This window comes from Chrysochloris asiatica, unplaced genomic scaffold (genome assembly GCF_000296735.1).
Source record: "Chrysochloris asiatica unplaced genomic scaffold, ChrAsi1.0 scaffold00378, whole genome shotgun sequence".
Classification (NCBI taxonomy): Eukaryota; Metazoa; Chordata; class Mammalia; order Afrosoricida; family Chrysochloridae; genus Chrysochloris; species Chrysochloris asiatica.
The window spans coordinates 441,672-466,905 of NW_006408896.1; the positions used below are offsets into that span (position 1 = coordinate 441,672).

At 54.6% G+C, this 25,234-nt stretch overlaps 2 protein-coding genes and 1 pseudogene across 2 annotated transcripts; 2 read left to right on the forward strand and 1 right to left on the reverse strand.

The window, feature by feature from the left end:
* Positions 1-4,124: 4,124 nt before the first annotated feature.
* ARSA (arylsulfatase A) lies at positions 4,125-8,901 on the forward strand. The gene is made up of 10 exons (XM_006876405.1): positions 4,125-4,339; positions 4,561-4,801; positions 4,908-5,126; positions 5,204-5,373; positions 5,558-5,682; positions 5,755-5,882; positions 6,102-6,204; positions 6,290-6,794; positions 8,131-8,279; positions 8,777-8,901. The coding sequence occupies exons 1-10, from the start codon at positions 4,125-4,127 to the stop codon at positions 8,899-8,901; spliced, it is 1,980 nt and encodes a 659-aa protein (XP_006876467.1).
* Positions 8,902-11,659: 2,758 nt separating this feature from the next.
* On the reverse strand, positions 11,660-19,937 carry MAPK8IP2 (mitogen-activated protein kinase 8 interacting protein 2). Its single transcript, XM_006876383.1, has 12 exons — positions 19,873-19,937; positions 18,960-19,065; positions 17,537-17,797; positions 17,331-17,427; positions 16,030-17,235; positions 15,641-15,716; positions 15,378-15,550; positions 15,186-15,295; positions 14,437-14,544; positions 14,246-14,316; positions 11,999-12,097; positions 11,660-11,732 (listed from the first exon to the last, which is right to left on the reverse strand). The coding sequence occupies exons 1-12, from the start codon at positions 19,935-19,937 to the stop codon at positions 11,660-11,662; spliced, it is 2,445 nt and encodes an 814-aa protein (XP_006876445.1).
* Positions 19,938-23,888: 3,951 nt separating this feature from the next.
* On the forward strand, positions 23,889-24,592 carry LOC102831588 (annotated as a pseudogene).
* Positions 24,593-25,234: the final 642 nt, after the last annotated feature.

Consider the following 25,234-nt stretch of genomic DNA (forward strand, 5'->3'; position numbering starts at 1 on the left):
GATCTATAAGAATCCAACAGTGAATGGCTTCCAAGCTCTGCCCAGAAACCACCTCTGCAATGGCCCTCCCGTTACTCACAGCAGCCGCAAACCCAGCCCTCCCTGCCCCTCTGGACAAGGACACTGCTACTGGACCTTTGCTTCCTTATCTTAGAACATCTGCGGTGCATCAGGAAGCCAATGCAGCCCCTCCATGCCGCCCCTTCCACCCCAGACCTTGGTGGCCTTTTCTGGGGAGTTGATGACTTCTGTCTGAGCTGGCTGGTTGCAGGAAGTCTTCCCTGGGGCATCCCAGGTTCTGTTCTTCCGGAAGATCTTTGAAAGTTCCCCCAAGGCTTGGCATCATGAGCTTGTAGGAGATTAAGGTCAAGGAGCTGCGTGGGGCCTGCTCTGGGGGACCTGTCCTAGAGGGACCTGCCTGAGGTGCGTGAGCTGGGGAACCCTAGCTTGGGGGGAACCTGTCCTAGGGGACCTGCCAGGGGAACACTGCACTGGAGGTACTGTTCTTAGGGGGACTTCCCTAAAAAAACCGGCCCTAGGGAGTTGATCTGGGAGGGTCTTCCTGCTCTGGGGAGACCCACCCTGGAGGGAATGTCCTGGGAGGGCACCTGCTCTGGAGGACCCACCCTGAGGGCTTGTCCTAGGGGGCTTATCTTAAGGGGAACTGATCTAGGGGGACCTGCCCTGGGGGGCTATTCTTAGGGGAACCTGCTCTGGGGGGCTCTGTCCTGAGGGGTTTTCCAAGGGGGCCCTGCAGAGGCTCAGTGACTACCCTGCCCTTGGTTCCACTCGCTCAGTGCTGACTTCCACACTGAAAAACAACTTTGCCATTCCCACTTAACAACTAAACCAGTAAAGGGTCTTGGCAACTGAGGACCGCAAAGGTTGTTACCTGTCTACAACCCTTCAGACACGGATCGAGGACCCAAATCTGTTCTCCTTGCTTGATAGTTTGAGATGTCCATCCTGACCCCTGACAACCACACACACATACAGACAGGAAGGAGTTTAAAGAATTTGCCCTTTCATATTACAAACACTAAGAGGGACCTGGATTCCTTTCACTTATATCATGGCTTCGTGCGCTTTCCATTTTGATTTATTCATTTGCCAGGTTGTTTTTCGCTATGGAGTCTGTTCTGACTCATAGGGACCCGTATAGGATTTCTGGGAGTCCTGGTATGGCTCTGTAAGATAAACGCTGGACCTCAAGGTCAGTGGTTCGAGCCTACCAGCCACTCCTCGGAAACCCTATACAGGGTCACTATGAGCTGAAACTGACTTGACGGCACTTCACAGCAACAGGATTTCCGAGGCTGTAAAGCTCTTCGGGAACAGAAAGCCTTGTTTTTCTTCCGCAGAGCAGCTGCTGAATTCAAACTGCCGACCGCTCAGTTTATAGTCCAGTGTAACCCACGACACCACCAGAGCTCCATGTGGAGGAAGGGGCCCGTAGTATTCCTACCCGCCACTATCTGTCAGTTTGTCGTACTGTGGTGGCTTCTGTGTTGCTGTGATTCTGGAAGTTATGCCACTGGTATTTTAAATATCTGCAGACGCACCCATGGCGGACAAGTTTCAGCTGAGCTTTCAGGTGAAGTCAGATTGGGAAGAAGTACAGATGGCCTACTTCTCAGTATTTAGTCACTGAAAACCCTGTGAATAGCAGTGAAACACTGTCAGCACTGAAACATGATGAAGAGCACCCAAATATCGTCAGATCTAGTACAGAAAGATGAGCCCTCAGATTGAAGGCACTTAAAATACGACTGGGGAAGAGCTGCCTCCTCAAAGTAGAGTTGGCTGTGATGACATGAATGGAGTAAAGCCTTTGCTGATAGAAGTTGTTGTTTTTGTTGTTGTTGTTAGGTCCCATCAAGTCGGTATCGACCCATAGTGACCTTATGCACAACACAATGAAACATTGCCTGGTCCTGGGCCAACCTCACTATCGTTGCCACACTTGAGCCCATTGATGCTACCACTTGGCCAATCCATCTCGCTGGGGGTTTTCCTCTTTTTCTCTGACCCTCCACCTTACCAAAGTTGATATCCTTCTCCAGGTCCCGCCTGACAATATGCCCGAAGTATGAGAGACGAAGTTTGGCCATCTTGGCCTCCAAGGAGCACTCTGGCTGCACTTCTTCCAAAATAGATTTGTTGGTTCTTTTGGCAGTCCATGGCACTTTTAGTATTCTCCTCCAACACCATAACTCAAAAGCATCAGTTCTTCTACGATCTTCCTTATTCACTGTCCAGCTTTCACATGCATATGAGGTTAGTGAAAATACCATGGCTTTGGTCAGGCACACCTTAGTCCTCAAGCTGACATCTTTGCTCTTCAACACTTTAAAAGGTCTTGTGCAGCAGATTTGCCTAATGCAATACGTTGTTTGATTTCTTGACTGCTGCTTCCATTGAGTGTTGATGGTTGATCCAAGAAGAGTGAAGTCCTTGACAACTTCAATCTTTTCTCTGTTAATAAGAATATTGTTTATTGGTCCAGTGGTGAGGATTTTTGTTTTCTTGACATTGAGATGTAATCCATATCGAAGGCTGTGCTCTTTGATCTTCATCAGTAAATGTTTTAAGTCCTTTTCACTTTCAGAAAGCAAAGTTGTATCATCTGCATATCACGGGTTGTTAATGAGTCTTCCTTCAATACTGATGCAACGTTTTTCTTCATAGAACCTGATGGAAGCAGCAGTCAAGAAATCAAACAACATATTGCATTAGGCAAATCTGCTTTACAAGACCTCTTTGAAGTGTTTATGAGCAAAGATGTTACAGTCTGAGGACTAAGGGGCGCCTGACCCAAGTCAGGGTATTTTCAGTGACCTTATTGCATGTGAAAGCTGAACAGTGAATAAGGAAGCCAGTAGAAGAATTGATGCATTTAAGTTATGGTGTTGGAGAAGAATATTAAAAGTACCGTGGATTGCCAAAAAAACAAAAACAAAAAACAGATTTGTGTTGGAAGAAGTACAACCACAATGCTCCTTGGAAGCCAGGATGGACAGACTTCATTACTTCGGACATATTATCAGGAGGGAGCAGTTACTGGAAAAGAATATCATGTCTGATAAAGTAGAGGGTCGGAGAAAAGGAGGAAGACCCTCAACGAGATGGATTGGCATAGTGGCAGCAGCAGTGCGCTCAAACGTAGCGATAAGGTTGACACAGGACCGGGCAGTGCTTTGCACTGTCGCGCTTAGAGTCGCTGAGTCAGTACTGACAACATTTCTAATGTTCAGGCTTGCTAAAGACGGGGCCCCACCTACCAGAAGAGGTTTCCCGGTGCACGAGCTGCCGCCGGCCTCTGAAGCTAGCTCCAGGGTCACCACACAGGGAGGGGGGTAGGGCGCCTCCTGCCGGCCGGAGCCAACTTCGCAGGACGAACGCCAGGCGGGCGCTAACGGCCTGGGGCGAACGGAGGAGCCCGAGAACCTGGCCGAAAGAGCCCGAGTCCACGCCACGCCCCCACTTCCAGGTCCCGCCCCCTAGACTCGCCCTCGAGCTTGTGCAAGAACTGCACAGGCCTCTCCCACTAGGACCCCGCCCCGGGACACGCCCCGAGGTTTGCGTAGGCCGCGCCCCATCCCGGGCCTGGTTTGGCGCCGCGGCGAGTTACGGAACCGCGGGGCGGGACAGGGGGCGGGACAGGGGGCGGGGAATGGGCTGGGCCACGCGAAGGCGGAAGCGCTTCTCGGCCCGCGCTCCGGGACCCGCCCCTTCTCGGGCTTTCCCCGCCCCCGCCGCGCCGGTCGCTGCAGGTCAGAGTCTTGCGACTTCTGTTTCGGGACATCCAGGTGAACAGAGCCAGGTCGCTGTAAAGTCTGAAGGTGTCCCGGGCTCCTATCCCAGGCCACTACTTCTGACTTCCGTCAAATGGAGGTCCCCAGCGGCCGAGTCCGAGGCTGAAACTTCAAGAAGGGGGTTGTCTAAGGTGGTTCTCGGACCTCAGGCCTCGGGGAGGAGTGAAGTCTGAGTCTGGGCTCGCTGGAGACGGGTCACATCTGGGTCTGGGTCACTGAGGAGGCATCAGACCTGGGGCTGGGGTCTCTGGAGCTAGTTTGCTGTCTTTCCCAGGGGTCCCAAGCCAGGCCCTTCTGCGACTCATCGCCATGGGGTTGTTGTGGCCCCTCGCTCTGGCCCTGGTCGGCCTGGCCACGGCTGGCCCCCCTAATTTCGTGATCATCTTTGCCGACGACCTGGGTTATGGGGACTTGGGCGCCTACGGCCACCCCAGCTCCTCCACCCCCAATCTGGACCAGCTGGCTGCCGGGGGGCTGCGATTCACGGATTTCTACGTGCCGGTAGCTCTGTGTACACCTTCTCGGTCAGTGGACAGTAGGGCCCACACACACACACACTCGGCCCCAGCCCAGCCCCTCCTGGGTTCACTGTGGGGATCAGCTCTACAGTGGACTGCACATGGGGCTCACTGTAGAGTTCAGCTGGGGGTGGGGGGGGAGTTCCTTGGTGTTTCCCTATCTTTGCCCCCTTCTTCCTCTGGTCTCTCACTGCCTGGTCACAGGAGCTATGTGCCTTGTCCTGTAGAGCTGCCCTCCTGACCGGCAGACTCCCGGTTCGCCTGGGCATGTACCCCGGAGTCCTGGAGCCCAGCTCCAAGGGGGGTCTGCCCCTGGAAGAGGTGACCCTGGCTGAGGTCCTGGAAGCTCGAGGTTATCTCACAGGCATGGCTGGGAAGTGGCACCTCGGGGTGGGGCCCGGAGGGGCCTTTCTGCCCCCCCACCAGGGCTTCCACCGCTTCCTGGGCATTCCATACTCCCACGATCAGGTAGGAAACGGCCACGGGCGGGGGCTACTCTCCCCCTACCTCCTGCGCTCCCGTGTCACTGCCCCACCCCCCAGCCCCCAGGTTCCTCACTAGAGCTGTTCCCCAGGGCCCTTGCCAGAACCTGACTTGCTTCCCACCGGACACCCTATGTGAGGGCAGCTGTGACCAAGGTGTGGTCCCTGTCCCGCTGCTGGCCAACCTCTCTGTGGAGGCACAGCCCCCCTGGCTGCCTGGACTGGAGGCCCGCTACGTGGCCTTTGCCCGGGACCTCATGGCTGATGCAAAACGTCAGAGTCGGCCCTTCTTCCTGTACTACGCCTCTCATGTGAGTGTCTGTCCTGCCCCACCCTGCCCTACAAGTACCCCCGCTCAATGCTGACTCTAGCCTTTGGTTGCACCCAGCATACCCACTACCCCCAGTTCAGTGGAAAGAGCTTTATGGGACACTCAGGCCGTGGACCATTTGGGGACTCCTTGTTGGAGCTAGATGCGGCTGTGGGGGCTTTGATGGCCACCATTGGGGACCTGGGGCTGCTCAGAGAGACGCTGGTCATCTTCACCGCAGATAATGGGTATGCCGGCTCCCCAGTCCTGGGCTGGTTTCTGGCCAAGGAGGAGTGGGATACAGGGGCCAGTCTTGGTTAGGCAGGGTCAGGGACAGTTCGATGCTGTCCATGGGCAGTGGGGGCTGAGCATTAGTAGCAGTGGGTCAGAGGCCTTGGACTCCCTGTTGCTAACGAACCATGTGTATCCCAGACCTGAAACGATGCGGATGTCCCATGGCGGCTGCTCCGGACTCCTGCGGTGTGGGAAGGGGACCACCTATGAAGGGGGCGTCCGAGAGCCAGCCTTGGCCTACTGGCCAGGCCACATCACCCCCGGTTAGTCCTCAGGCCCTCTCCTTGTGGACCCAACTTTCCCTAACTGAGTGACTGACAGACCTCTGCCTACAGGGGTGACCCACGAGCTAGCCAGCTCCCTGGACCTTCTGCCCACTCTGGCCGCGCTGGCTGAGGCCCCGCTGCCCAATGTCACCTTGGATGGCTTCGACCTCAGCCCTGTACTGCTGGGCACAGGCAAGGTGGGCCGTGACTTCAGCCCCCCATGATAGACTGAGCAAGTGTGCTGTGGGCATGGCGGTGAGCATAGTATGAATGTGACTGGTGTGGGCAGTGCTAATCAGGCGACATCGGGGGACTGCCCAGCTCCCGAGCAGGCGAGAAGCAGGACCTGGTGGTTGTGGGCTTGTAATGATGGCGCAGGGTCCTCCTTACTCAGTGACTCTCAACTTTCCTTCCAGAGCCCCCGGCAGTCTGTCTTCTTCTACCCAAGCTACCCAGATGAGGTCCATGGGGTCTTCGCTGTACGGAGTGGGAAATACAAGGCTCATTTCTTCACCCAGGGTATATTCCCCTGGCCCTCCCAGCCTCCCTACTTCAGGCCCCCTCGCCTCGGTTCCTGGACCCCATTTACCTCCCTGCCTTTCAGGCTCTGCCCACAGCGATACAACTCCAGATCCAGCCTGCCATGCCTCAAGCCCACTTACTGCCCACGAACCCCCACTGCTCTTTGACCTGTCCACTGATCCTGGCGAGAATTACGACCTCCTAGGAGGGACGAGCCTGGTCTCCCAGGAAGTGCTGCAGGCACTAAAGGAGATTCAGCTGCTTAAGGCCCAATTTGATGCAGAGATGACTTTCAGCCCCAGCCAGATGGCCCTGGGGGAGGACCCTGCCCTACAGGTCTGCTGTCAGCCGGGTTGCAAGCCTTGGCCGGTCTGCTGCTACTGCCCAGACCAGGGGCCTGGTATGGGCCCCAGTGCGGCCCCCCGAATCCAGCCCCAGCCTGAACCACAGGCCCAGGCCCTACCTGAGCCCCAACCTCAACCCGAGCCCCAACCCCAGCCTGAGCCCCAGCTCCAACCCCAGGCCCAGCCTGAGCCCCAGGCCCACCCCCAGCCTGAGCCCCACCTGGGTGTGGGTCCTGTGTTACTGTGAGTGTTGGTACTAGAACAAATGTGTGAAGGATGATAACATGAGCTGACACGTGGCCCCGTTTGTCCAGCCCCACTCGGACCTGTAGGTGTAATCACTCATCTAACTATCATACTAACCCTGTGAGGTAAGTCTTATTGGCACAGAAAGGTTTCAGGAGCTGCTGTAGGAGGTGGAGTTGGGATTCGCCCCACACCCTGGTGTTCCTGTGTGTGTCCTGGATGCTGGCGTGGGAGAGCACTTCCTTCACTCTGCCTGCTGCTCTGGAACCTTTATTAGAAAGGCCTGAAGGAGGGGAGGGGTACATTCCTGGGAGGGCAGCATCAGCAGGTGCTGAGGGCTCCAACCCTTGACCCTGAGAACTAGCCCCTCCCCAGAAGACAAGGTCACCTTTTAAAATCATGTCAGGTTGTTGTTGTTGTTGTTGTTATGTGCCGTGGAGTCGGTTCCAACTCATAGCGCCCCTGTACAGGGTTTCCGAGGCTGTAAATCTTTATGGGAGCAGAAAGCCTCATCTTTCTCCCACGGAACAGCTAGGAGTTTCCAACTGCTGACGTGAGATTAGCAGCCCGATTCGTAAGCACTACGCTACCAGAGCTCTTTGTCAGGTTGTGTTATTTGTAGCCAAACAGCGCAGACCTGACACTCAGTGAGGGTAAAGCCCACTCCCTGACCAGCTGACCCTGCCTCAGGGTCCCCTCCTCGTAGCTGAGGTCTCAGCATAGTCCCCCTGCACTGCCTGATGCATGTTCCTGTCGTCACTGGGGAATGCAGAGGGTGCATCACCTGTATGCACATGCGCAGGTCTGTGGCCCTGAGGCCCAGCGCCCTAGACAGGACATTGTTGGAGCACCGGGAGCAATGGCTGGGGGAGGGCATGAACCCACAGAAGGTGGCCCCACTTTTCCAGTGCTGGGCAGAGCCCCCTTGACCTGGGTGGTCCGGGGGCAGGGAGGTTGGTGGAGTACAGTTTTCCCTGCTGCAGGACAGAATGGCCAGTGCTTGGTCCAGGAGCAGCATGTGGCCTGGAGTCCTGAAGGCTAACTCAACTGCTTCCCTGCTCGGAGAGGCTGAGGAGCTACCTCAGGACAGAGACCAGCCCCTGGTGATACCCTGCAGCTGCCAAGCCCATGTCTTCAGCACCTCCCTCCACAGCGCACTATGTGAGGAAATAAATGCCACTTGTTTGAGCTTTTGCTGTCGGGTGTTCTGTCACTTGATGGATACCTACACGTACGCTCCCCAGGGGAAAAAGCAGACTCTCCCAGCCCTGGCATTGTGTGCAAAAATGAGCGATTGTCGTATTTTCCTTGTGTTAGCCCGTCCTCCCCTCAGGCAGGCTCTCCTGCAGCTTATCTGTAACACATACCTGTGTGCATGTGCGCTCACAAATGAGCACGTGTGCCAACTAGTGTGTGCCTGCATGCCACATGTACGCCTGCAGTTCCCCTGGTCCCGGATGCTGGCCGTGATGTCCCCAGAACGTCTCCTTCTACTAGTGTTATTTTCAAACATCACCAACACCTTTTTTGTGACCCTAGGCTAAGTCATGGCTGGACTGGTGACTGCCCAGTTCCAGTAGCCCTCAGGGTAGTGTGGTCATGTGGTTTCTGGCCAGGTGAGCAGAACAGGAAGCAGCAGACGAATCCGAATGCCCAGGGGCAGTAGGTCAGCGTTCCTAAGGAGAACCTGCCAAGGGAGCCCGGAAGGGAGGGAAGGGAATACTTCTATGGAATACTGGGTTTTAAGAAGTCACTTCTCCGAATTTCGGTCATCACAAAAGTGACATGTACTCAGAGCAACCCAATGACACAAGTCTCCAGCCAGGTCACAGTGCTTCCAGCTGAAAGTGTGCACCACATGACTCCCTGTGCTCAGTTAATCACGAACCTTCCTGCACTGGGATCTCACGGGATTTTCACCTCATACTGCCTGCCACCTGGTGCAGGGACCCCCCCCCCCCCCCCCCCCATCTCCATAGCTCCTTTGACTGAGGAGGTCCCTCCGCCAAGCAGTCCCAAGGAAGCCTCCCAGGCAGCTGTGGTGACACGGGGTACAGCTGGCCCTCAGTTCATGCCCTCTGCACTGACAGCGCCCCCAGAGTGAATGATAAGCAGTAGCGGGGTCAGCCAAACACCCAGGACCCAACCCTCTGAGGCAGCTGTGCCCCACCTTTAGAGCCTCTTGTCCTGCCCTCTTCTCGACCTCGGGGTCACCAATACCCTCCAAGACACTCCCCTTGGCTGAAGTTAGTCACATCTCAGAAGGATGTGTAAACAGGGCCACCCCACATGCTTGATACCAGTAAATGTGAGCGATGGCCTGATGCAAGCAAATGTGTGGTGGCTTCGATGCCAAATCCACGTCAGAGCTGAGCCTGGGGGACAGCCCCAGGTTGTCCCAACCTGACCCTCATCATGCTGCCACCCAGCTGGTCCTTACTGGGGGGGAGGGCTGCTAAGGGAGAAGTGCAGGGGTCCAGGTGGTGGGTGGAACTAAGGGTTCTGGCTCTGGCACCCCCACCCCCCCAGTTGATCACAGCTTAGACCCAATAAACTGTGTAGTGGGGAGCTGCTTCTGGACAGGTACCTGTGCCCTGTGGTACCGGCAGGGACAGAGAGCAAGGAGAGCCAGGCCCCCACACCAGGCAGGTATAAGGCAAATGATATTTTCATCAATTCAGAGGGTTGAGCCAGCTTTGGGGGCACAACTGTCTTCCCTTCTGCAAAGCTGTGTGTGAGGGTCCCTCTTCCTGATTGGGAGCTGATGCGCCTACACCAGGTGCCCTGATGGGATATCCTTATCCAAATTGGGTTCCCAGAAAGACAAACAGTGGTCATGTGGCGGCTTCTATACCAAATCTATAAAACATGACTCTGCAGAGCAAAGGGAGATGCCCAACACGATTCTCACACCTGCCAAGTCCCACCATACCTGCGTCCATAGCTGTAACCAGGTGAGTCTAATTCACAGGTTCCCCCTGCTCTGTTCAGCACTTCCTTAGTGAGCAGTGGGTCTCCTGTGAGGGCCCCCAGGCTGGGTCTGCCTTCTGTGCCTCCTGAACTGAGTGAGAACCTGTCAGACTTACACTGAGGTGGCTGCGAGGTGGTCCTGAGAACTTGCTGCTCCACCCCTCTCCCCTCCCACAAGGGTAGGGAGCTCAGGCAAACAGTCCTGGTTCCCATGCTTCAGAATGGTTCCGGGGCAAACCTAGTACATGATCTGGCTAGTTCTTCTCCTCGGCTGGGAACATAGTCTCAGCTGTGCTTTATGGGGCTGGGGCGGGGGTGAGGGTGGCTCTGTAGGATAAGCACTGGGCTGCAAAAGGCAGCATTTTAACTCACTAGCCACTCCTCGGAAACCCCGTATGGAACCGACTGTTTGTTGGAATGGCACCTAACACCACCACCAAGTAAAGATAACAAATGTGCCTCTTTGCCCCTTCCTCCCACCTGAAAGCTGGACACAATGGTCAGTGGTACAGCAGCCCTGGTGCAGTCCGGATGACAAAGGTCACTCAGGACGCAGGGCAAGGAGCTTTGCCTTCTGCCTCACATTCCAGCTCCACACACTGGCTTCCTCACTTTGCCTTTCGTCTGAGTGCACAGCTATGCAGTTTTTGTTGGCAGCTGCATTTAGCTTTCTTGAGCTCACCCGTTCAACTCATAGACCTTGGCTGGGAGCAGGTGTCACCCAACGCAGTGCTGGCCACCACTTAGGGGAGAGAACCCATCTCTGGGCTCATCTTGGAGGCCGCATTCACCGAACCTCCTTGCTGGTTTCCTCTGTCGAGCTCTGCGGAGCCTGGAAAAGGCCCATTTCCAGATCCAAGTAGATTGTTTTCGAGTTCATGCTCCCCTATCACACACACATGGATCTGAGCCAGCTCCCCTCCTCCCCTAGAGCCCTTCCTAGCTGCATACTGCCTGAAGGGGTCTCTTCCCCCTCACCTCAGTTCCCAACCAGCACATCAAGTGACCTTGAGAAGGGTCCCCAAGGGTGCTCCCTATATAGCACCTGACCCAGCACTGGAAGGGAGACTTCCTCAGTGACCCCCATAATCCTAGTTACCCTGGAGTCTCAGACGCTGCGTGGGCACCCCGTGAGAAACAGCCAGGTCACACCAAGCAGAGTTTATTGAAGCTGGTGGGCAAGGCCCACGTACAGCGAGGGGCGGATACAGATGCACTGGACCGGGGTGCTAGCAGCGCAAAGCGGATGGGCCAGAACCAGGGGCACCCTCCTCTAGCAGGTCCAGGAGCCTGGGGTGGGCACCAAGAGCCACTCCTAGCCCCCAGGGTTCTTCTGGGGAGCCCTCCTTGCTGGCCCCTGAGCTCCAAGTAGGGGGTCTCTCTTTGTCTCTGTGGTCAAGGATAGGGGGACCCCTAGAGTTGCTATAAAAATTAAAATTCCTTTATAAATTATGGGGGAGAGGGGGCCGCTTAGGAGCCCAACGTCAGCAGCCACCAGAGTTTTCCCCAACACCCCCAGTTCTACCCCCAAGTCCAGTGAGGGCCAAGGACAGGTTTATAGGGCACAGAGGAGCCAGACAGACGTAGGAGAAAACAGGGGGTCAGAGATCAAAGGGCAGACGGGGATACAGCAACACACAGAGAAAGGCTAGGTCAGAGGAAAAGAGTGGGGTGGGGCGACAGGGCAGACCCGGGGTTCCCTCTCCAGCGGCCCCCAAAGCCCGTGTCTGGGGAACAAGTATGAGGAAGGAGTCCCCATGGCAGCCCAGAGACCCCATGAATGTAAGGTCCCTAATTCAGTCCTTGCCAAAGCCACAGTGGCCAGTTGAGGCAGCCCCAGCCCAGTTATGCCTGGAGCAGGTGGGGCAGGTGGAGCAGGAGAAGGGTGGCGGCTACTCCAGGTAGATGTCCTCTGTGGGGCAGGCATACTCTAGGTGCTCTTGATAGTACTCCAGGAAGGCGCGGCTGGGGGTGGGGTGGGGGGCCTACTGTCAAACCCCACCCCACTTCTCCCTGCCCAATGCTGCGCCCCACCCCACTCCCCTCTCCTGACCCCTGTGCTAACCAGGGCAAACGGCTTGCATCAACCTGCATGCCCAGCGCAGCTTCTCGTCACATCTGAATCTCCCCACCCCAGCACCCCCTGCCTCACTGACCCCACCCCAGCACCCCTCCCTCCCTTACCCCACCACCCCTCCCCCACTCACCCCCAGCACCCCTCTCCCACTCACCCAACGCTCTGCGCCACAGGCCGCATGGACTCCTGGGACACAAACACATGGCAGGCGAAGCGGCTCAGCAGTGGGTGCTTGGTGATGAAGCCGAAGTAGCTGGGGGTGCAGGGGTGGGGGGTGGGAGGGAGATCAGAGACTCCACCCACCCAAGGCTAAGAGAAACTGAAGGCTTCGGGGGAAAGAGCAGGGGGCAGGAGAGCCATAGGACTTGACTTCCTGGTGCCAGCCCTCCAGAGTTCTAATATGAGTCAGGCATCTTACAAGGATGGCCACACTGCAGCATGGTCCAGGGGCTTAGCCTTCGGATTGGCCCTCCTGAGCCAGTGCCTTCGCTGTGCCCTGAACGGCTGGCTTTCAGAAGTGCCCTGCTGATTCCTGCCTCCTGCCCTGCCCTGCCCTGCCCTGCCCTGCCCTGCCTACCTCTGGGCCTGCCCTGGACCTGTCCTGCCCTGCCCTGCCCTGCCCACCTCTGGGCCTGCAGGCTCACAGGTATTTCAGGGCCCAGCTCCTAAAACCCGCTCTCTGCCCTGCAAAGCCTTCATCGCAAACAAGCTTGTTTGTTCTATTTTGGAACCTGCACTCGTTCTCCTCATATAACATGGTTATAAATTACTGGGCAGAGAGGGGTCATCATCCTGCAGCCTGAGACCCCCATGGCCCTGGCCTGTCATCCACCGGGTAGAGCTCTCCTGGCAGTAACACCTCACCTAGCATCTGTACATCGAAAACCCACAGTTCAATAGGCTACCTGTGAGGCAAGTCCCTGCCTCAAACACCTTCTTAAAAACTTCACTGCTTACTGCATGCCAGCTGCCATCCCAGCACTCTGTCTTTAGTGTGTAAACCCACCAAGCCTCTGAGGGAGGTATGTTGTTGTTGTTAACTGCCATCGAGTCGGTTCCGACTCATAGCGACCCTCTATAGGGTTTCTGAGGAGCAGCTGGTGAACTTGAACCACCGACCTTGAAGTTCAAACGGCTTTGCAGTCTGGCGCATTAACCCACAGCGCCACACCACAGGGCCTAAATATGGAGAGGGACAAAGACTGGTGCCAGGGGATTAGGGTCACCAGGAGACTTCATCCAAACACTATGGCCAGCACATCTGCAACCTGACATCTATTTAAAAACAAATCAAGTTTGGCCCTCACTCCTCTCCTGTGGTTCCAGGCACAGGACCAGCGAGGCCCACTGCCATCTCTTCATCCAGTTCCCAGGTGATAGGACAGCTGGTCCCTGACAGGCACACACCAAAGCGGGGGTATGGAATTGGGAAATAGGGCCCTCATTCCTCCCTGTGGTACCATGCCCACCCAACACCCACTGTCCTCCTATACCGGGGCCACGCTCACTGTCCTGCCTTTGTATACCCTCAGCAACATCTAACTGGTTAGATCCTCCACCAGCTGGTTCTTTCCCATAGGAGTTCCCAAATCACACATGTGCTGCCTCTGCCTATCCTCGGGAACACCACCTCCCACACTCCACCAGGCTCAAAGTCATGGAGCCTCCAGGTGGTCACTTCCCCACCTCCTCCACAGAACACAGGAACTGAGCAGGACCCACTGGGTCCTCTGACTCGGGAACCTACAGCCCCTCCCCACCCACTGGTCACACCATGTCCCTCTTCTCTTTCTCTCACAGTGCTTCCTGGTGACTTGGCCATTTGCTCCCTGCCTCTCTCCATACTCTGAGCCAGACTGTCACATCTAGGCTTGGTCACTTGGTTTCTTCTTTGAGCCTGTGGCATCATCCATTGCCCAGCCCACAGAGCTGCCTCAACTTGCAGCCCATGTCTAGCTGGGAGTGCTATGCGCTGGCTCCTGGCTGCTCCACACCCTTGTATAGAGCATCTTGAGGTCCATTGCTGAGGGGTTAGTACAAGGTCCTCGGCACAAGCATCCTGGGTCTCTATTGATATCTCCAGCCTCAGGGCAGATGCCTCCCTGCTGCCCCACAGCAGAGCACCCTAGAGGTCTTTGCTCAGCTTGCACTTGGCATTCGAGGCTCAGCAGGTATCCCCAGGAGAACTGTCTCCCCCAGATCTGCTTAATGGTGCCCTACAGACACCGCCCAATGGTCCACAGACCTCTTATTCACATACTATGTCTGCCTCCCACCCAAGCTAGATGGGAGCCTCGCCTGACTTTTTTTCTCCGAGGCCAGTGTAGAGCAGGGGTCCAGTACATGGAGGGTGGGCGCAGGAGGCCCTCAGGATTAGAGGACTCGGAGGGTGGGATCTCACCAGCTGTTGCGTGGGTGGCAGCCACAGAAGGAGATGTTCTTCATCTGGAAGAAGTGGCTGCAACGCTCCAACTAAAACAGAAGTGAGTAGATGTGCCCGAGGCAGCCACCGGGGAGGCCAGGCCCATCCTGCCCTTCCTCATGGCCATACCACCAGCTCCCCACCCCCCTCCTGTGCCCCAGTGCCCCGACCTCAGGTCCTCCTCCACTCAGACTCAGCTTGACCCCACGAAGGGAGACTTCTAGGTCACACGAGGCAGGAGGGCGCAGGTGGACGGTCAGCTTCCGGGCTGTGGCAATCTAGGGAGGAAGTCAGCGGAGTGGGATCTCAAGGGGCTCACAGGGCCTCGGTCCCTCTCTTGGTGGAACTGTGTCTGTCATCTTTAGGTTCTGTTTGAAGACACAGCCCTGAAGCCTGTAAGAAGTGGTTCTGGAGAAAGGGACACATGTAGTCTGCCCATCTCCTTGGCACCCTCACCTCATGTGGCGGGTGGAGTACTATCCCCACCCCATCTCAGTGAGTCCTAGACACAGGGCTGGTCTGTCTGTCCCTTGGGTGTCTATCCCTTCCTCCTTCCAGCCTTACTCCCAGGGTTTGCTCACTCACACCTTGAGGGAATGAAGGAATGAACCAAAGGCCCAGGGCTGAGAGAATTGGCTTTCTTTTTCTGACAGAGACAGGACAAGCTGAAGGGCAAGAGGGACGAGCAGAGGGTGTGGTCCGCTGAACTGGCCCAGAGCTCCCCCCTGGCAGGGCCTGTCTGTTCAGTCTGTGAATCAGGTGGGGTGAGGGGAGGGGAAAGGTGCTCCTGAGATGCTTCTGTTGTACCCCTTGTCTCCTGCCTAGAGGTACCAGGAGCTGTGACCAGTCTGTAACCAGAGCTTGTATGAGCCACGCTGTGGCCTCCTACCTCTCCACCTTGTTCAGCCCCACGACTGACCTTCTGCATGGCTGCACACAGGATGCCGTTGCCCTGGTGACAGGGCACCTCCACGGAGCCCAAGAACTGCACGTCAAATCTGTCCACCCAGCAGGGGCTCCTCTTGCTCCCTGCAAAGTCACACCCAGTCTAGGTCGGGGGGGGGGCAAGGGGCTGGGCTGACAGAGATCCCGCACCCAGACAGGGCCTCACCCAGCAGTTCCTTGGCAGGGCAGGGCACTGCATGGGCATAGAAGGCAGGGAAGATTCCTCGCTCCCCTGTCCGCATGTTGAAGCCACGGAACCAGAAGTCGTCCTCCTCCACCTCCACCAGCACTGGGTCGTCCACATCCAGCTCCAGCTCATCAGGATGACGGGGGATAAACCTGCAGTCACCCAGGGGAGGGCATGTCTGTGGATGGGAGGGAAGGGTCTGCCAAGGATCCCCAGTGGCTGCATCAAGGGAGTGGCTGTACCTGAAGACCGCGCGATGAGTCTGCTCCCTCTCCTCACCATTCACCAGGCAGGAGAAAAGGCCAAAGGATTCAGTGCCTAGCATAGACGAGGAGACAGAGATGGGGAGACAGAGGCGGGACAGAGACAGACTGTGTGTGCCTGTAGGCCTGGGCTTACCCACTCCAGACTCCTCATCTGCTCCAAAAGGTCTGGAGTGGGTATCCTCAGACCGGGTAAAGCAGGCCTTCCCACCCACCTGGGGTCTGCTAGCGCCCCTTGTCCTGGCCAAGAGAGCAGCACCCGCCTTGACCAGGGGTGCCCCACAGGCTGCCTGGACACTTGGGGGAACAGCAGCAACCTAGGAGCCTATACAGAGGGGACTACCCCCCTTTTCCCACCTCCCACTCACTGGAAGATCGAGATGTGCTGTTGACAAAGACATTGAGGAACTTCTTGGAGAAGGTAAGGTCTGGGCTGTCTGGGGAGGCGTCCTCTGGGTCCCCGCCTCTGCCACTGCCCAGCAGCCCAGGCCCCACCTCCTCCTCGCTGGCTTCGCCTCCGCTGTCTTCGCTGTCCTCACCCAGGCCTGCGCAGCGCCTCAGGCTCACCAGCTCCAGCTGTGTGTGCTCATCTACCACGAGCGTATACTTGATGGCATCATAGACCAGAGATGCATCCCGTGGTACGGCAGGGCCTGCACCCCTGCCCCCTGGCGACCCTGCGCCTTCCTCGGCGTCCTCCTCATCCTCGTCCTCCTCCTCTGAGCACGCGGCTGAGCAGGCGCGGCCTGGGCGGCCAGTGCGGCCCACCGCGGCCCACAGGGGTGTGATGGTGTCTCGTGTGGGGTTGCTGAGGAACAGGCAGGGCCCGGGCTGTGCCGGGGCGGGCCTGGCTGGCGCTGGGGGCCCAGGTGGCGGTGGGCCGCACAGCGTCTCCATGTCCACCAGCTCCACGCCAGCTGCCACTGTTGCCTCAGCGGCATCGGTGTCCCCGCCAGCCGGCGATGCTGTCTCCCCGGGCGGGCGTGGTGACAGGCACTGGCCCGGGCAGCGGATGGGCGAGGAGCCCTCGGAGATCATGCGGCTCACCAGGTTGCTGAGCAGCCAGGGCGAATCGGCGTCCTCGCTGAGGTCGGGCTCTGACTCGGAACCCGACTCGTATTCGCTGTTGGTGTCGTCCGGACCCACTGGCAAGAAGGCGGGCCGGCGTGGCGGCTCGTGCGGGAGCTCAGCCTCGGGCTCGGAGGCTGGTGAAGAAGCCTCTTCAATGGAGTTGGTGAGGTGCGAGGAGCGGCCACTGCTGCTGCTACCACCGTCGCTACTCAGCTCCAGCTCGGTCTCCGAGATGGACGAGATCATGCGGCCCAGGCGCGGGCCACCCACTTCCTCTGAGTCTGAGCCTGGCGTTGATAGCTCCTGGCTGCTTCGTCGGCCCCCGCGGCCCCCACTTGAGCGGCTCCCCAGGTCGGCCTCAATGCCTGGGTCCGAAGAGGGTGAGGCTCCGCCAGGCGCAGCACGGACCAAGGGCGGGTTTCCTTCGTAGTCGCAGCCTGTGTGTTCAGGAGACGGTGACCCAAGAGGACCTGCGTTGGTGGGCGGGAGGGCACCGGGAGGCTCTGTGGGAGGGGGGAGTGCCTTGGTCATCACAGCTTGGCTTCTTCCAGCACCAGCCCCTTCCCTCTCCTGCCTTCTGGTCCCCACCATCACTCACCTCCTAGGGGTTCCTGGGGGGGTGAGCAGAGCAGCGTCTCCTGCCAGGAAGCTGGAGGAGCAGGATTGAATCCTCCATTGTTGTTGTTCAAGGAGTCCTGGGGGGGCAGGGGGCAGGACTGAGGAGGGGCTCCAGCCCACAGGATGCAAGGGACAGGCAGAGAGGCATAGTGTCCCAGGCTGACCAGTGCTGGGGGCACCACTCACCTGCGCTCCTAGGGCAGTCAGGTGGAGCGTGGTGGGCCGGTGCTTGTGGGGTTCGTTGGTAGAGGGGGAGGGTATTAGGGGCTCTGAGGTAGGGGCTTCTGAGCCACAGTGACCTCCCTCCTCACCCTCCCCATCTGCCTCTTCTTCCTCTTCCTCCTCTTCCTCCTCCTCATTGTCATCTATCATCTCAAACTCCTGGAAGTCATCCTGGAAGGAGCAGATGGGGTGCGGGTGCTCCGAACGCCCCAGGGAGAGGTTATCCTGCAGGAAGAAGAGAAGATGGCAGCGACTTGGGGTCCCAGGTACCAAGAAATCGACAAGCAGGAAGCAGCTCACTTTGCCCCCCACCACCAGTATGTTAAGGGATCTTGGGAAACTCCATCTCCTATGTGAGGAAGACAGAGGGTCTAGAGAAGGGTCCCAACCCCCCTCCCTAACCTCCCTGTCCCTGGACTGTCCCACTCACTCAACACTGACACTATTTCCTTCTTAGCAGTTAATAGTTCACAGTGATTATACATGGGGTTTGGTCTGTTCCCCATTATAGTGAAAGCCCCCACAAGGGCAAAGCTATGTCCAAACAGTTTTCAGGTGCTCCCAGCCCTGAAAACAGTCATTGAGTAAGCGAGTGAGTGAATAAGCAAATGAGGGAACACAGCCTACAGCACCTTCAGGGCCAGTAACTCCGCCCCCTGCTTCCCCTTCCCTCAATGCCCACCTTCCCCCCTCCCACCATCCCATTTGCCTGGCTCCTGCCAACTTTCTTCCTCTGGGAAGTCCTCACTTGGGGTTGGTGCCTTCCCACTCATAGAACCTTGTGTCCACTATCACCCCCATTGAATTCAGCCTTTGGTATATGGACAGCCACCCTCTTATATGTCTGTCTCCCCTCTCCGTGGGCCAGGGCCATACCTGTCCAGTTTAGCTCCTAGCACCCACAAGTCTCCAGGGACTGCCTTAGGGCTAAGATATGTTCTTGAATGAAGGAAACTAAAGAGATGTTGAGAGGTGAGGAGTTGGAAGAGATAGGGAAGTGAGAAGATTTATGGAGGTAGAGACAAGGGGCTGGAAAGATAGGAAACAAGATGTGATGAGATGGCAGCCAGAAGGCGCTACATCTTTCTGGGAAATAACCTGAGTACTTAGGGCATCAGCATTTCCTCTGCAAAGTGCATGGACACTTCCCCTCCCCCAGCTGCTACCACAGGGAATACTTCGGCAGAAGCTTGGGCCCCCAGCAGAAGACCTACTGATGGTGTCTGTTAAACCACAGGCCAAGAGGCTAAGGAGGCTAGGGGCAGTAAGAGGAGCTCCGGCTTCAAGGCTAAACCTAGACCCACCCCAAAACTCCAGGAAATTCTACACAGAGCCTAAGCCAGACCCTCCCTCCATCTGGGCTATGTGGGCCCAGCCCCTCTCCCACCTTCTCACAGTGGTCTGAGTCGTAGCTGAGACCAAGCCCACAGTCATCAGTGATCTCTGACAGATCTTCATCATCAAATTCTTCCAGACTTATGTCCTGAGGAGCCCTAGAGAGGAGCCCAGGGTCAGAGAGCAAGGACACAGATCCTGGTCTTGAGGGAAGGCCATGGTCTCCAGAGGCCCCAGCTCCCAGAACCACACACTGACGTCAACATGAACCCCAAGCTCTGATCCCTGGGGATCCCTCCCCAATTGCACTACACCAGCCCCAGAGAAAACTATCTCCTGAAACCCCTCCTCCCTTCCCAGACAGCTCGAGCCCTCTGGGTCTCAGAGTCTCAGCCTCAAGGGAATCCCAATGCGCCAGGAGAGGGGGGAAGGGAGCTGAAGCCACCGCAGCCACCGCAGCAGCAGGGAGGGGTCAGATGCTCTGGGGGGCCGCAAATTTGCCTCCCTCCCACCCACAGCCTGCCTACACCCAGAGGTCCAGCCCCCTCCCCACTCCGTCCGTTCCCCCAAGACTCCAGGCTTGACTTAACTCTCTCCCTTCCCTGGACCCCACCACAGGGCTCCCAGGGTTACAAGAACACTGGGCACTGAGGGTGTACCCAGCATCCTGCTCAAGGCCTTGCCAGGTTGCTTCCCAGGCTGGGTGCGGCACTGGGACCCAGCGGGAGATGGGGGAGGGGAGGTGCGACAGTTGCTAGGGTCACTTGAACCGGATGATGTGGACAAAAACGGAGGGACCCCGAAGGGGGGAGCGCTGGAGTCAGAGCCTCCGGAGGCGGGGGAGGGGGCTGCATAGGCCCCAAAGCAAAGACCACGGGGGTGGGTGAAGGTGGGTGGCGGAGGAGTTTGGGAACCGGAAGGAGAGGAAGCTGCAGCTAGGTAAGGGGCCCCGCCATGGTGCGTACCTGCAGCCCGGCGGCGACAGCGAGTGAAAGGTGGAAAGAGAAAACATCTCCGCCCGATCCGCCATCTTCTCCAGGGAAAGGCCTCCCGACTGCGGCGGGGGAGGGGCGGACGGAGCGACAGCCGCGCGCGCCCTTGGTCGCTCCCTCCCTCTGCTCTTGGCCCTCCCCAATTCACCTCGTGACACGCCCTGCGACACCCGCCCGCCGGTACACCTCACGACAGCAGCCCGGACTCCGCGGCAGCGCTAGCGGCCGCGCCGCAGGGGGAAGGGGAGGAGGAGAGGGAGGATCTGGGCAAGGAGGGAGGGAACTGAGAAGGGCGGGGAGGGGGCGATGGGGACGCTGGTTGGCCGAGAGACTGTGGTTTGACGGAGGCGCTGGTTGGGGAAGGATCCGGTGTGCTGTGTTTTTTTCTGCGTGCGGCGACTGGGGGTGGGGTACCAGGTGAGAAGCGGATTGGTTGTGGGGGACCAGGTTCCTGAGAAGGAGATCTGCGGATGAGGAGGGGTGACGGGTAAAGCCGTGGATGAGTCTGTGGTGGGGAAAGGAGCGAGGTAGAGGCCTGGACCCGCTGACCTCTGGTAACTGAGTTTCCTTTGAAGGGGAGTCTGGCGAAGGAGTGGGTCCAATCCCAGGAGCTGCACTGACCTCCCAAGGAATCCAGAACAGGGTCGGAAACCTGGATCTAGGTTGATTCCGGCCCAGAAAGCACCTCGTCCATGGAATGAAGGAGCTGTCCGCCTCGGGTGCTGATCTAAGCGGGAGGAGCTGTTCTTCCTCCCGGTGCTGATCAGAGCTAGACCAGCCAGAGGATGCTGAGTCGGGCTGAATCTGAACTTTTAGCCCACAGCACACATTGAGCAGGCTAGACAGAGGTGCTGACGATAGTGAGTGATGTTATAACCCTGAGACTGTGTTCACTCAGCCACACACACACACACACACACACACACACACACAAGGTGTTCCTTAGGCACATCTTTAGGAAATCCATGCTCTGCTCTGGCTCCACATGGGTGTGGAAGAATCAAGCTTACTCTGGGAGCTAGATTAAGTCAAGGTCAGTTAGTGGTGGCTTTGAGGAAGGTCAATTCAGGGTTATAAGAATGAGAGATAAGGACAGGTGAGGGGCAAAGTTAGAGAGACTCTAGCTTTAGAGAAAATATTGTAGAGGAGAGTTGGCTAAAAGAGAGGCTGGAGTTGCAGCAATGAAGCTATCTTTTAACCCCTTGATGGATATTGTATGCACTATTTCTATATGTCTATTTCTGTGGCTAATTATCTCTGAAAGAAGGATGAAGCATTTGTGCTGAAACTATCTGAGAAGGACCATCTCATTCTTTTGGTGCAGAGTATGGAGATAATTTAAACTCAAAGAGACAGCCACAGAAAGATTGATCTCTACTGCATTTTTTTCTCCCTGATAACTGTGCTGTGAGCTGCTGTTTGCAGCTCAAGCTCCAAGAACAGTGCCCAGAACACAGCAGGTGCTCAGCGAACATATGAATGAATGAATGAGAGGTGTTATGGATTCTAACCGGGTTAGGGGCATCAACTCATCATCCTTTCTTTCTTTCTTTCTTACTTTCAATTTTATGAGCACTGCCCATAAGAATACTCCCCATTTCGGACATTTAAGAAGTATGGCCCTACTAACTTCTCCCTATCTCTCCACCAACTTTACAGTCTCCCTAGAAGCCACAAAACATTTTAACTCCAATTTTCCACATTTTCTGTTTATTTTTAATCTTGTCATAAAATATATTACCTTGAACACACACGTAAGTAGACGATGTAACATCCTTGATCGTCCGTTCTTTAGCTTCTGATAAGTCAATGACTGTTGATTCATTCCACTCTAGGGAACTCTCCCATCACGAGCTCCAGGATCTACCTCACCTGGAATTGAAATGCTAAGCCCTATCTCAGATCATAAACCCTGACCACCAGGGATGGGTTAACCAGCAACCAAGGTAAGTAAGTGCTTAGGGCATCAACACACCAGGAACACCTGTTGTTCAAAGTAAAGACCCATAGATGCTAAACAGACAGGACACAAGGAAAAGTGAGCAAGACAGTGGAAGGGAATTGATACAAGCTCCAATGTGTGAGAATGTGCTGACCAGAAATAAAGTTCACAGAGTCATGAGGGTGCCCACACACAAGGTTGTTCAAGTCATGAGGCCCCTACTCTTTCAATACCTTCCTTAAAACCTGTCTCCTATAATCCTCTCCTATGTATTTGAAATGTTTTATCGTGGTGGATCTCTTGGAGTATACTATTTCTTTCTAATAGTAAGTAAGACTGCCATCTAACTCTTTCTTCATTCACCCAATATGCAACTGGATCCAACATGAGCACTTACTGGGCAATGACAGATTGTGCTAATGGGAAACCGGCCTCTGATCTATTTTTGAGAGCGCCATCTGGTATACCTGGTACATATGCTGATCCAGTAACTCCAGCCAGAAGAGTCAACAATGCTCTTTGCCATGATACAAACACAAGTGTATGTTCTTGTGCACATCCTGGTAAACAATCTAGTCCTACATCATGCACAAAAGTTAGAGAACTTGATAAGTCGACCATTTCAATGAATTCAATTAAATGACTTCTTTACTTTTACAAATGGGGGGGGGGAGAGGTAGGAGTTAGGAGTTAATGCATTTGAGTTATGGCATGGAAGAAGGATACTAAAAGTACCATGGACTGCTAGAAGGACAAACAAATCTGTCTTGCATGACAGATTGTTCCTTACAAACCAGAATGGTGAGACGCTCATACTTTGGACATGCTATCAGGAGGGACCAGTTCCTGGAGAAGCACATCATGCTAGGTAAAGTGGAGGGTCAGCAAAAAGAGGAAGGCCCCCTACAAGATGGATGGGCACAGTGACAGCAATAATGGGCTCAAGCTTAACAATGATTGTGAGGATGGCACAGGACTGGGCAGTGTTTTGTTCTGTTGTGCATAAGGTCACTGTGAGTCGAACCCACTTGACAGCACCTAATAACAACAACAGGAGTAAGGAGTTAGGATTCTGACCGTGGTTAGGTCTAAACTTGAGCTAGGACATTATTTCATGGTAGGATTATGGGTGGGACTACTTTGGACATGTTATCAGAAGGGACCAGTCACTGGAGAAGGAGATCGTGTCTGGTAAAGTGGAGAGTTAGGGAAACAGAGGAAGACCCCCAATGAGATAAATTGGTACTGTGGTGGAAGTGATGGGCTCAGGTGTAGCAGTGCTTTTGAGATTAGCCCATGATCAGTCAGTGTTTCATTGTGCATAAGGTCACTATAAGTTGGTACTGACTCGATGGCACATAACAACAGATTTAGTGTTAGGGGTAGGGGTTGGGACAGGGCTAGGAGAAAGGTTTGAACTAGTTTTAGTGTTGCAGTTAGGGTTCTTTATTTATTGAAATCTACTCAATTTCCTCTTCATTTGGAAGTTCTGTAACTACATTAGTCCCTGTTTTTACTTTATGGGTTTTTGTTGTTGCAAGCTGGTAGGTATCTCTGGTTCACTATTTTCAGTCTTGCAGATTTGTATCTCATCATTTGGAAATGTTGTCAGGAAGGATCGGTTCCTGGAAAAAGACATCATGCTTGTGAAAGTGGAGGGTCAGCAAGAAAGAGGAAGACTTCCAACAAGATGGACTGACTAAGTGGTAGCAACAATGGGCTCAAACATAATCCTTGTGAGGATGGCACAGGACAGGGCAGTGTTTCATTCTGTTGTGCAGAGGGTCATTAAAAGTTGGAGCTGACTTGCCACCTAACAACAACAACAAGGATTGTTTTACTTTGAATATTTCTATATCAGGGTCTAGGAGATTCTCAGCACAGAGACCCCAGGTCCAAAGAACTCACTTCACTCCTGACTCTTCTTTCTTAGTGGTTATCTGGTCTACTTTTCTCTCCTTTTATCTGCTTGCAAGATAAAAGGTGATGACGCTTTTTCCAGACATGCATCTCCTCTTTCATATGCTTCTTGGACTCTGCCTGCTACATGGCCCCCAAATGCTTCTCTTCGCTCCTGCCTCAAATGAAGAAACCTAAGTTGCAGGAGACTTCAACCTCTCTGAATTTACCAGGAGAAAAAGAACAGCAGGAAGCAATTGAACATATTGATGAAGTACAAAATGAAAAAGACCTAATGGACAGCCAATCAGGAAATATGAAGGTGGAACAGAAATGTAACAAACTCCGCCAACCATTCTTTTAGAAGAGGTAAGAATTGATCGCCAAAATCCCAACCTTTTGGGTAACAGTATTTGTCAACCATCCACAAGTATCTGTGTTGCCTAGAAAGGAGAATGAAGAGGAACTGCATCATTTCACCAGAGTTGAAGTGACAGAATTTGAAGATATTAAAGCAGGTTACAGAATAGCTTTTAACGTTGATAAAAATATTTTTTTTTCAAAATTAAAGTTCTCTCCAAAGAGTCACTTGAATGACAGTGGTGAAACATCCTCAAAATTCCCTGAAATCGAATGGAAATCTGGAAAGGACTTGATGAAATGCTCAAGTCAAACACAGAATAAAGCCAGCAGGAAGAGGTAGCATGAAGAACCAGAAAGCTTTTTTTGACCTGGTTTACTGATCACTCTGATTCAGGTGCAGATGAGTTAGGAAGGGTCATCAATGATGTTATTTGGCCTAATGATGTCTTAAGCCCTGCCACTCTAAGTGAGGATCTTATTTGTTATTGACATTCTCAACTGCAATTTTGTTCCTGTTTATTTTATTTATTTATTAAAGCTTTTATTGTGAATTGAGTGGTCGTCAACATAGGAGAACAATGGTTTTGCACTCATCCTATCATATTTTGTTTCATTGCAATGATTACAATCCCCTCCATGCATCATCATTTAACGGTATTTATTTCTATTCCCTCTTTTTTGTGTGGGTTTGTGTTTTTGTTTTGTTTTGGTATATAAAAACACTCAGAAATATATAATCATTTAAACAACCAAACATTCTGCAAGCCTGCCTCCTGGCCGCCAGCACACAGCCTTTCTCTTTCCATGAGTCTGGAGTCCTCAGCTGCTCTATCTCTCCATGTCATCATCTCTGCCTCTATTTCTAGTGTCGCTCCCTTGATGGTCCTAGGGTCCTCTATTCCTGGAATGTAAGATTAACTACTCCACCCCTTTGTTTACAAATTATTTTAACTTCTGCTCATTTGGAAATGACCTAATTTTGCTACCATATTTCATGGACAATTTTGCTAGGTATATGATTCTTGGATGACCATCTTTTCTTTTAGAGTTTTATCTATGTCATCCCGTTACCTTCTTGCCTGCATGGTTTCTAATGAGAAATCAGTTTAGTTTTATGAGTTCTCCTTCAAA